The sequence below is a fragment of the Ictidomys tridecemlineatus genome, unplaced genomic scaffold, assembly GCF_052094955.1.
Source record: "Ictidomys tridecemlineatus isolate mIctTri1 unplaced genomic scaffold, mIctTri1.hap1 Scaffold_454, whole genome shotgun sequence".
Lineage (NCBI taxonomy): Eukaryota > Metazoa > Chordata > Mammalia > Rodentia > Sciuridae > Ictidomys > Ictidomys tridecemlineatus.
Window position 1 is genome coordinate 117063 of NW_027522939.1, and position 11076 is coordinate 128138.

At 61.9% G+C, this 11076-nt stretch overlaps 1 protein-coding gene across 1 annotated transcript; it reads right to left on the reverse strand.

Annotated features, from left to right (window-relative positions):
* Nucleotides 1-228: 228 nt before the first annotated feature.
* Crybb2 (crystallin beta B2) lies at nt 229-9798 on the reverse strand. The gene is made up of 6 exons (XM_005336024.4): nt 9696-9798; nt 8378-8457; nt 5875-5993; nt 2925-3057; nt 1741-1883; nt 229-492 (listed from the first exon to the last, which is right to left on the reverse strand). The coding sequence occupies exons 2-6, from the start codon at nt 8429-8431 to the stop codon at nt 324-326; spliced, it is 618 nt and encodes a 205-aa protein (XP_005336081.1). The 5' UTR covers nt 8432-8457; nt 9696-9798; the 3' UTR covers nt 229-323.
* Between the last annotated feature and the right edge of the window lie 1278 nt (nt 9799-11076).

Sequence of the window (11076 nt, forward strand, 5' to 3'; positions counted from 1 at the left end):
AAGTAGCTGCAGAGCTGGAGGGTTCCAGGAGGGGCTGCTGCTACCCTACCCAAGCACTTGCGGATTCTCTCTCTGACACACACATGCACACACACATGCACCCACATGCACACACATCCACCCACATGCACACACATGCACATGTACATACATGCACACATGCGCACGCACACGCGCACTCACACACACACACCACCCAGGCCCGCTGTGGACGAAGGAGCCAGCACACAGTTGCAAGGCACACTTTATTCACTCGCTGGGGGGTCTGGAGGGTCCTGGGCAGCCACCGGGGCCCCTGGGGAGAAGGGGGGGGGCTCGGGGCTCTAGTTGGAGGGGTGGAAGGCGCCACGTTGGTGCCACTGCATGTCGCGGATGCGGCGCACGGACTGCACCTGGGGGTGGGGAGCCCCGAAGTCGCTGCTGTCCTTGTAGTCGCCCTTCTCCAGCAGGTACTGCAGCCCGCGGTAGCCCGGGTACTGGTAGCCGACCCACCTGCAGGGCGGGAGGGGGGCGGAGAGAGGCTCATCCTTGAGCCCCCAGGAGAGGGCGCCTGCCTTCCCGGAACTGGCAGGACTCGGCACTCCCCCGCCCCTCCAGGGTGGCCTTCTGCTTCCTTCCTGCTTTTTTCTTTCTTTTTGGGGGGTGACGGTACTGGGAATTGAACCCAGGGGCCCTCGACCACTGAGCCCCATCCCAGCCCTGTTTTGCGTTTTATTTAGAGACAGGGTCTCGCTGAGTTGCTCAGGGCCTCGCCTTGGCTGAGGCTGGCTTTAAACTCAATCCTCCTTCCTCAGCCTCCAGAGCCATGGAAATGACAGGTGAGCACCACCGCACCCCGCCCCTTCCTGCTCTCCTCAGGCAGCTCACTCCCAGCTCACTTTAGCTGAAGGCCTGACACAGGGTCAGAGCAAGGAGGGTCATAAGCTCCCAGAAGATCTGACTAGGACACGCCCCCCAGGGGCCCCCACAATCCACCCACTGCTCAGGGCCTTTGCCATTCAGGGGTCACTGACTCTTTTAAGCAACTAATGCGAATGGCAATCTTGTCCTCAGGGGACATGGCAGAGCCCTGGCCCACAAGGACTTGCCCAGCTGTGTCTGTGGACACCTCCAGCTCCACCCACCCGCCGCGTGCCCCTGTGTCCCTGCACTGAGGCCACCAGGGCCTTCCTGGATCAAGAGCTCCCTGGAAGGCTCCGCAGGCTGTGCGCAGGCCCCTCTCTGCGGGGAGCTTCCTCTCCCTCTGGACCCTGCAGCCCTGCTCTGCCGTGAGGCCTCGGAGACTCTCCCTCGAGGGAGAAGCTGAGGTTTGGGGGCACCTCAAACCAGCCCCTCCTGGAGGGTCACCTGCACGGGGCAGCTGCCAGGCCTCCTCCTGATGCTGCCCGGGACTGAGTGGACGTGGGAATCCACGTGTGCAGGAGCCGGGGACTTTGCACAGTATTTAGGGGACTTGAAGAACCCCAAGAAGCCAGTAGGTGTCGCCAAACAGGCTAAGGCCAGGCGGGGGGGGGCGGGGGGAGCCCTCATGGCATTTGCATAGAGCCCGCCCACATCCTCCCGGGTGGAATGGAGCCATTGGTTGCTGCAGTACCGGGGATCGCACCCAGGGGGCGCGCGCCGCCCAGCCACACCCCAGCCCTTTGGAGACAGGGTCTTGCAACGTCCCCCAGGCTGGTCTCCAAGACTGGGGGCCCCCGAGTCGGTCCCCGGGGGCGAGGGGGCTGGGGCTGCACTCACGTGCCGCTCTGCACCCGCACCGAGGACACCTTCTCCTGGTAGCCGTGGGCGTGGAAGCTGGGCACGTCGTCATCTATGATCTCCATCTTCTTCCCCGTGAAGTTGGGGTTCTCGTAGAGGATGATCTTGTGCTCCTGGCTGTCCTGTGGCCGGGACAGGGAAAGCCAGTGTGGGGAGCAGCCCTCCCCCACCCCGCACCCCAGCACGCTGCACCCAGACCCTCTGCTCCATAGACCCACCCAGTGACAGTCTGTGACAGCGTCAGCGGACTGTGAGTCTGTAGAGTCCCTCCTGAGCCGTGGGCTCCCAGACGTCACACTTGGGGGGATATTTGATTCTGAAACGTGGTTTTCCCTCCCACAAACTGGACTTTCTCATTCTTAAAGTGCAGCCATGTCTTATTCACCCACAAGGCACAGCACGGCCCCCCTCCTGTCTCTTCCCCTCCCCCTGCTCCTGCGTTTTTCTTAGTTGTCTCGCTGAATCCATGAAGCAAGTCTTATGACACTTGGCAGATGAGAAGACTGGGGCACAGAGAGGTCAAGTGACTTGCCCAGGGTCACACAGATGGGAAGAGGAGAGCCAACATATGACCCCAGGTCTGTAGAAGGCCAAGTCCAATCTTCTCCCAATCTTCCACCACACTGTGGAAGGACACAGTCCGGGCTTGGAAGGCTTGGGAGTTGAATGCTTGAGCAGCGGTAGGTCCTTACCCCTCCCCAAGAGTTTTTCCACTAGTAAGAACCAGGCTCAGAGAAGTACAGACAGCTCTCACAGGCACGGGTCTTGAATAAGAGCTGAACCGCCTTTTTCTCCCCTCAGCACAGAATTTCTTTTAATATTCAAGATGGTGACCATTTATTGAGCAATTACTTTGTAACAGGATCGGGCGACTCTAGGGAGCACCATCCACCTAGGATAGAAGGTGAGCAGCTGTGGGGTTCCAGAATGAGACAACCCTCGGGCTGAGCGCCTGGGAATCTCAGGACCACAGATACTAAGAGCCCCAGGTCCAGAGGAGGAGCCCGAGGCTCAGGGAGGGGGAAGGACTTTGCAAGGTCACAAGCCAGGCGGTTCCCTGCCACTCAGATGGGGTGCAGAGCCAACCGCAAAGGCTCCTCCGGGTCCCTGCACCTGTGGCTCCGCGTGGCCGAGGGGACAGCGTGATGGGGCGGGGCACTCACCACTTTGATGGGCCTCAGGGAGCTGAGGGAGTCTGTCCTGCGGCTGCTGGTCCAGGAGTCCCATCGGGGGTACTCGCCCTTCTCGAACACGAACTGCTCCCCCTTGCAGTTGGCCTGCTCGTAGCCCACCCAGCTGCCGCAGAGACGAGGGGACAGTCAGCCCCGCCCGGCGCCCCGCCCCCCAACCCGCCCCGGGGCCCGCCCCCTGCAGCCGCCCTGACCAAGGGCAAAGAGACGCAGCGGCGCGGCCACCTGGGCTGCCCAGCTCCAGGCCACGCGCCTTCAGCCAGAGACACGACGAAGCGGGTCCAAGGGACCCCCCAGCACCAAATGCCAGGGCCACCGGATGCTCCAAGGCTCAGAGCTACTGTCCAAGCAAATAGAACCAACAGACGTCGGGTGGCCTCAATAACGCCACCACTGCGGGTTAGCAGCTGTCCCTGCACTGTCACCGCAGGGGGCGCTGGGAGGACAGGAGCACCCTCCGCCTTCTCCACTGAGCTCCCTCTCGGGGCCACGCTGGGCCTCCCCCTGGGAGCAACAGGGACTCTTTTGTCCTCGTGAGTCTCTTGCCTCTTCCTGGACACAGGGTCTCTGAGATCTGTCCCCTGGGCCTACGTCCCCCCTGGGGGATGCCAGCTCCCCCCAGATGCCCAGACCCGTGGGTGCTCAAGGCCCTTCCTTAGAAAGGCTGTGAGCCACCTGCTGCTCCTGGGGACCTGACATCCCCTCCAGGTGGCTTGTCCCTGTCACCTGCTGAGGCTTGGCAAATGGCCATCTCACTGTTCCCTGGAGGGAGGGGGGAGGAGGAGAACCCGCCTGCTGTCCAGGACGGGGACCATCTCCTTCCTGCAATCTCCCGTCCTGTGGGTGCCCAGTGGCCACGAGGGACGAGGGATGTTAGGGGAAGGAGCCTCTCTGGGTGTGTGGGGGGGTCGCCAATAGAGTAAGGGGCCGATGGGAGAGGGCCCGCCTCGGGCAGGGAGCACTCTGGGGCCACCCAGTGCCACCAAACCCTGCCTCAGGCGCACAGTGGCCTTGGGAACAGGAGGTTGTGCTCAGCGTCCTTGGAGAGACCAGCCGTCTGCGTGGACAGGGGACCCAGAAAGTGGCGGTCAAGAGCTCACAGCTGTCCCCCGAGGACCCCGTCACAAGAACAGAGACGACTTCCGCATGTGACACTAGGCAGGGCCGGTGACATCCAGGTGGCCCACCTGACCACGGGGTGGTAAAGCCACAAGGGTCATGCCGTAGGACCCCCGTCTCCGCCTCAGCTGGGCCACGTGGGGGCGGGAAGCAGGTCCCCGGGCTCCACCCGGTGTCAGTGCGCTGGCTGGGGGCCAGGAGTCTGCTGTGGGAGTGACCCAGAGGAATGGCCACAGGACACCACACAGAACGCCCTCCGTGACCCAGGCGAGTCCCCGCGCTACCTTATAACCTCGTGGGCTACAAAACTCAAAGTACATCACCGTGCCATTCTGGTTCTTTCAAAAACCATTAAATATATCGCAGAGAAAAATCTGGATTTAGACCCCAATCTTTTTTTCAGGGACAGGGGCCCTTGACCCCTGAGCCCCATCCCCAGCCGTATTTTAAAAATTTTGTTTAGAGACAGGGTCTCACTGAGTATTTTTTTTTTTTTTTTTTTTTTTTGGTGCTGCTGGGGTTTGAACCAGGTCCCGTGCATGCCAGGCAAGTTCTCTATCACCAAGCCACACGCCCAGCTCCTATATTCTTAATTTAAAGCAATAGCACTTTAAACAATAAACAAATTTTAAAACCCAAAATGTATACATCTATATTTTAAAATTAAGAGTGTAAAATAGTTGGGCAGGGCTGGGGGCAGCACTCAGTGGAGGAGTGTTTGCCGAGTGTCTTAAAACCCTGAGTGTCATCTGCAGCACTGCCAAATCATCCACCCACCCAACTCAAAAACCTTGGTTAAAATATGCTTGGGAAATTCTATCATCAAAATATTAAAAGAATATCCCGGTGGCTCAGGAGGCTGAGGCAGGAGGATGGTGAGTTCAAAGTCAGCCTCAGCCACAGTGAGGCTCTAAGCAGCTCAGTGAGGCCCTGTCTCTAAATAAAACACAGAACAGGGCTGGGGTGGGGCTTAGGGGTCGGGTGCCCTGGGTTCAATCCCTGGAGTATGAATATATATATATTAAAAGGTCATTGAGAATCCCACGTGGAGTTCCAGTGGCCCGGACTTCAGTTATCTGGAAGGCGTGCAACAGATTCCCTGGGTGTGCCAGGTAACGGAGGCTCGGCAGGGCTATTGCGTGGGTCCCCTTCTCCACGTCTTCAGACGCGGACACAGGCAGGGCCATGGCACCAGCAAAATTCCCCGAGCATCCTGAAGTGTGGGGTGGTCCCCACAGGACACCCAGCCATACCAGACTCCAACCTGTTGGAGGGGGGTCACTAGTGACCCCCCGAAATCCTGAGGCTCTTACAGAGAGGGAGTGGCCAGGAGCCGTGGGAGAGACCCGTGCCACCTGCTGGCTCACACAGGACTGTGCTCGTCTACCCCACAAGGGGACAGTCCATCTGCCAATCACCCCCCTCTTTGTCAAGTAAAGATGTGGCCCCCAAATATGCCAGCAGATCGGCAGCTCTTAAAAATTCTGTGTCCCTGCCTTGAAGAGGTGGCTGTCATCTGTGCCCAGCCCTGCCGCTGAGCTCTCCTCCCATCCTCAGGAGGACAGGGTTACCCTCCTCCTGCACCAGAGGAAACAGAGGCTCAGAGACGGAAGCTCCTGGTCAGAGGTCACACAGCCCAGAGGGGGTGGAATCCGGATTTGAACTCAGCTCCAAAGCACAAGTTCTCCCGCTGGGCTGCCAGACCCCGCATCCTAGGGGCACAGAGAGGACAGACCCCCAGCCCCACAGCCCGATGGCTTCACCCTGGCAGCCCCTGGCCAGGCGAGGCCACGCGGATACCTACGGTCCAGCCTGCACCAGGACGGAGCCCGCCTTCTCCACGCCCGTCTCCTTCAGGTTGGGGCAGGGCCCGCTGAGCTCGTGGGAGTGGCCCTGGAAGTTCTCCTGCTCAAAGATGATGATCTGCAGCGGCAGAGAGTCGGGTCAGAGCTTCCGGGGAGGCTGGAGGGTCGACCCCCAGGGCCAGGAGACCCGCAGCCGCCTGGCTCCCGGGCCTCGGTCTGCCTTCTGTATCATGGGGCGCAGCACTGCCCTTGGGGTGCGCGGCCAGCCGGCCTTGGTGGGCCTGGGCAGGGACAGCCGTGCTGCCCTCCCTGTTTGCAGTACTGGGGACCAATCCAGGGCCTCTGGAGAGCTGGGCGGCGCCCCCCAGCCCTTCACGGTCATGGGAACCGAGGCCCAGCCCCGAGTCCCCGTGGGCAGCAGCAGAGCCGACCGGGCGCCCAGGCTGGAAGGGAAGCAGCGTCTTGCAGATCTACCCCGCACACCAGGCCCCTGTGACCCTGAGCCCTGGGGACGGTCCCAGACAGGCCAGCCCACTCCGGAGCTGGACCAGCACCATCCGAATGTCCCTGGTCTCCACGGAAACCACGGGGACCACGCCCACCTGGGCCCCTCCCTGGAGCCTCGGCCTCAGGGGCCTCCCAGGGCCCGACCTCCCCTTGGGAGACTCTGCAGGGGACTCCGCGCCCCTCGCCTCACCTGGTCCTCTCCTCGCCCAGGGAAGGGGTCTCACGGGGTCCCCATCAGAGAAGCCGAAGCTCTGCAAAGTACAAGGCCCCCACCCCCACCCGGGCCCACCAGCACCCGCTGGAGGCCACCTGAGCGAGAGCTTGGGAACAGTGCGCTCCGGCCAACACTCCCCGGGCGCTGCCTCTGGACAGGCGGGGGAAGGGGGACAGCTCCCAGCTGCAGAATCCACAAGGTCAGCACTGGCAGGGGACACAGGCCTCCCGCTCCCAGGCAGGGGATTAGCCAGATAAAGGAAGCAAAGCGGGTGGCCCACGGGGCTCAGAGACAAATTCCACAGGATCTATTCAGCCTTTAGAGTCACTGACCCAGCTAGACCCCGGGGGCAGGAGACATGGGTTGTGCTGTGCAAACCTAGGGAGCAACGGGATGTCTCTGGGCCTCAGTTGTCTTGTCTGTGAAACGGGAGGTCAGGCCTGTTTTGTATGGGTGCTGGGAAGGACCAAGAGTGTGGAAGTCAGGGGCTGGTTTCTCATGACCTGGCCCGGGAGCAGGCACTTGGGAAGGAGGGTCGGGTCCAGGCATCTGAGAAGCCTCAGGGAGCCCGGTCCACCCGCATCAGTGTTCCCTGTTGTCGTTCATGAATAAAATGGAAGCCAAAATGCCCCACGTTATCTGATTCTTTAAAGCTGTCCTGCTGAACGGAACGACCGTCAGCTGCACATCGGCAGTGCGTCCGTCCGAGTGAGGATAATGCTCTAAGTATAAAATACCCACTTGATTTTGAATGGGGAACAAAGAACCTAAAATACCTCCCTAATGAGTCTTCCCTTGATTATTCACTAAAATGCTCATTTTCTTATACACTAGGTTTAATACGGCATGAGATGGATATCAGTTTTCACCTTTGAAGGGTGGCGACCAGAACATTTTTGTTACCTGGGTGACTCACAGTGCACCTCACTCGGACGGGGCATGCTTTAAGCCCAACCTTCTGCTGTTTGCCAGACTCACCCAGCTCATTCTTGACCTCAGGGCCTTTGCATATGCTGTCCCCATTGCCTGGGTGCTCTGGCTGACCCCAGCTCCTCGCTCGACTCAGGGTTCTGCTCAAAGGTCGCCTTCTCAGAAAGGCCCTCCCTGCGCTCCTCTGTGGACACGGCCATTCCCCGTCCTCCCTGGCTCTCAGGGACCCTGCCCTCTGCTCTGTGATTGACTGCACAGTTATCCTTACTCCATGGTATATAGCCAGCTGCTTGCTTAGGGTCTGTCTGTCCTCTACAAAGTGCGGCTTGGCAGGGGACGAATGAGCAGGAGGGTGTCGGGGGCAGTTTTGCATGGACTCCGCGTCAGGACTCCTAGAGCAGAAGGACACCCGGGAGTGGCGGGAGGGTGGAGGTTGCTAGAGTGTGAGGCTGGGGGGAGGCGAGCCTCTGCCACCGGAATAAGACCCCAGTGACCCCACGAGAGTGAAGCTGAGGTCTTGGCGGGCACCGTGGGCCAGGAGATAGGCTGAGCCTGGCTGCTCTCACCATTTTAGAGGGAACTGAGACTCAGAGAAGTCGAGCAACTGGCCTGGGTCACACAGCCGGCGTGGAGCTGGAAGCCACCCCTCACCTCTCAACCAAGAGCCGCTTCTCTGGTGCACCCAGCCTTGGTGCAAAACAGGGTGCACACCAGCCGTGGAGTGGAGGTGTCAGCCTGCACAGCTGCATCAAGGCCCGCGTGCCCTGTGCTGGGGCGGGGCCTGGGAGTCGGTGGAGATCGGGGAGGGGAGGGGGGTGGGTGGTCTGCCCCTCCCCCCACCTGGCACCCACCTTGGGGTTGAGGGGCTGCGGCTTGCCCGCCTGGGTCTGGTGGTCTGAAGCCATCGTGGACTGTCCCGCGCAGGAATGACCTGGAAGACACGGGGAAACCACCGTGAGGACGTCACCAGCCCCGGCTTCCTCCTCCTGGGGACCCACGGGGGTCTTGGGGTGTCGGGGGCGGCGGCTCAGACCCCACCGCCAGCCTGACTTCTTTGTGTCTGGCTCAGGGCACTGCGGGAGGGGAGGCTCCGGGGACACACTGGGACCCGAGGTGAGGCCCCTGGAGGGCAGGGCACAGCTCCGGTGGGTCCCCACGGCGGGAGGCTCGGCTGTCACCGCCATCTCCTCGCAAAACCAGACCCTCATCCCCCCGTGCTTGGCCACCCTGGGACTCCGCGAGGTCCCCCATCCCTGCCCCTGGGTCCCAGCTCCCAGCACCCAGGACGTCCCCCGGGCCATTGATCTTGGTCCCCACAGTGTGAGCGGGAGACGGGCGCCGCAGGACACAGGACAGCCCAGACATGACATCGTCCCTCTCTCCCTTCCTGAGGGAGGGGCGCTGGGCCCAGGTGCCTGGGGACCGTCCTTCATCCAGAGACGGCAGCCCCTGCCTGGTCGGCCTCCGGGGAGGACACCCATCAGACGGCTCAGGAGGAGGATCTGCCACCCCCCCCCGCCCGGCGTCCCACGGGTGCCCCTGGTCCTCGGTGTCCTCAGAGGGCAGCCGAGGCAGCCGGGCTGGTCACTGCCCCTGGGGCCTCAGTGCCTCGGGCCTCAGTTTCCTGCTCTGTAAAATGGGGACTGCCAAGGTGCCCGGCAACATCAGGGATCAATGGCACCGAGCACAGGAGGCGCAAGCCCTTGGCAGCCACCCAGGACCCACTCTGCACCCAGGGGGAGGGGAAGAAGGGGTCATTTCCACCCAGCGGTGGTGGCACCAAGATCACCTTTGGTGACCTAGCCGTGAACACTGCCCAAGGCTGGACACAGGGTGTGGCGGCAGCTGGCCGTGGGTCTGGGAGAGCCGCCTCCCCGGGCATCGCTGAGGGGTACCCAGTGGCACCGGTTTGCAAACCCGTGACATTTTCCCGCCGCGTTCCTGGCAAAGCCGAGGTGCTGACGGCTGTTTCATATTAGTGACCAACGCCACCAACAGCCGAGGACATGCCAGGCAGTGGCTAGACCCTCCACTGTTAGCCCTGGACCCCGGGGCGTGACCCCTGTCCCCACTGAGGGCACCGGGTCAGGAGGCGTCTGGATTCACCCCGTCACCCGGCTCCCAACCCCGGCTAAGAGGAAAGGCTGGGAGCAGGCGTGTCCCTCTTACCAGTGACACCGGCAGCCCCCGCGAGTGCCCGTGGAGCCCGCGGCGGCAGGTGGCATTTATACCTTCCCCAGGAGGGACGGTGCCAAGACGGGCACCGCGGGAAAGCAGGGGAAGAATGCAGGGTTAAGCCCACACCAAAGCCCCCGTCAGCAGATGCGGGCAGACATTGTGTCTCCACACAATAATGTCATTAGCTGTCAGAATCGGCCGCGCCAGGGTGGTCAGGCGGCTGGGCAAGGAGATGCCCGCTTTGCATGCATCAGCCCTCCGGCTGCCAGGACGGGGGCCATGCCAGGTTCACGGGCGCGGTCATCGGGCCCTGGGGCTTGAAAGGCAGAGGTGACCTCGGTGGCCCCGTGGAAAACAAGGAGAGCAGGGTCACCAGACAGAGACGGCACCCGGGCAGCGGCCCTCTGCCCACCCACCCGTCCACCCAGCCATTCAACAAAACTAGTCGCTGGGCGTCTCATTGGTGCCAAGCTCTGTTCCGGGGGTCAGTGTCACAGAGGAGATGTGCCCGGCCCGGGCCATCAGGAAAGCTCCCAGGAAGAAGCAGAGCCCTGGTGACAGGGAAAAGGTCCCCTGAGGGACAGGGTCGGGCGTGTTCCAAGCAGGAAGGGCCGTGCGTCCCCAGACGCCCTGGGGGCAGGGGGGTTCGGCCCCACCGTGGCCTGTGATGGGCAGGGTCCTGGTGGACAGGGGCTGGTCCTGCGGGGTCCAGGGGGCAGCTGGGGACAGTGAACTTCACCCCCTGGCAGAGGCCAGGGATGTCCTGAAGAGGGGAGTCCTGGGACCCCAGACTCTGCTCTGGAGAAGCCTCTTGGGTCTTCACTTCTGCCACGTCACTGCCGGGCACCTCAGGTCCCTGGAGGTCCTTTCCTGCAGCCCAGGTCCTGTCTCGCCCTTGAATCCAAGGTCAGGCAGGGGGAGGAGGCAGCCCTGGAGGCTGGGAGGCAGGTCCAGGAGAGGCTCCTGCTCCTGCCGCCTCCCAGGCCCCGCACACATGGCCCCCGGCTGCTGGGGACCTCCCAACTGTCCCCATCCACCACCGTCTTTCCCATCAGCAGATACACAGAGGCAGGATGTCATCTGCCTGGTTTTCCATGGCGTCCAGGAGCCCAGTGCCTGGCATGTAGTAGGTGCTTATGTAAACGGGCGGTTAGGTAAACGGCAGAATCTTGGATATAAAATGAAGCAGCCGGAGGGGAAACAGCGTGGCCCCTCCTCAAACAGATCAGCCGGGCACGGTGGCCCACGCCTGCCATCCCAGCTAATGAGAGGCTGAGGAGGAGCGTTGCTTAAACCCAGGAGTCTGGGGACAGTCTGGGCAACATCCTGGGAGCCAGGTGCAGAGGCCCACGCCTGTCGTCCCAGCAGCTCG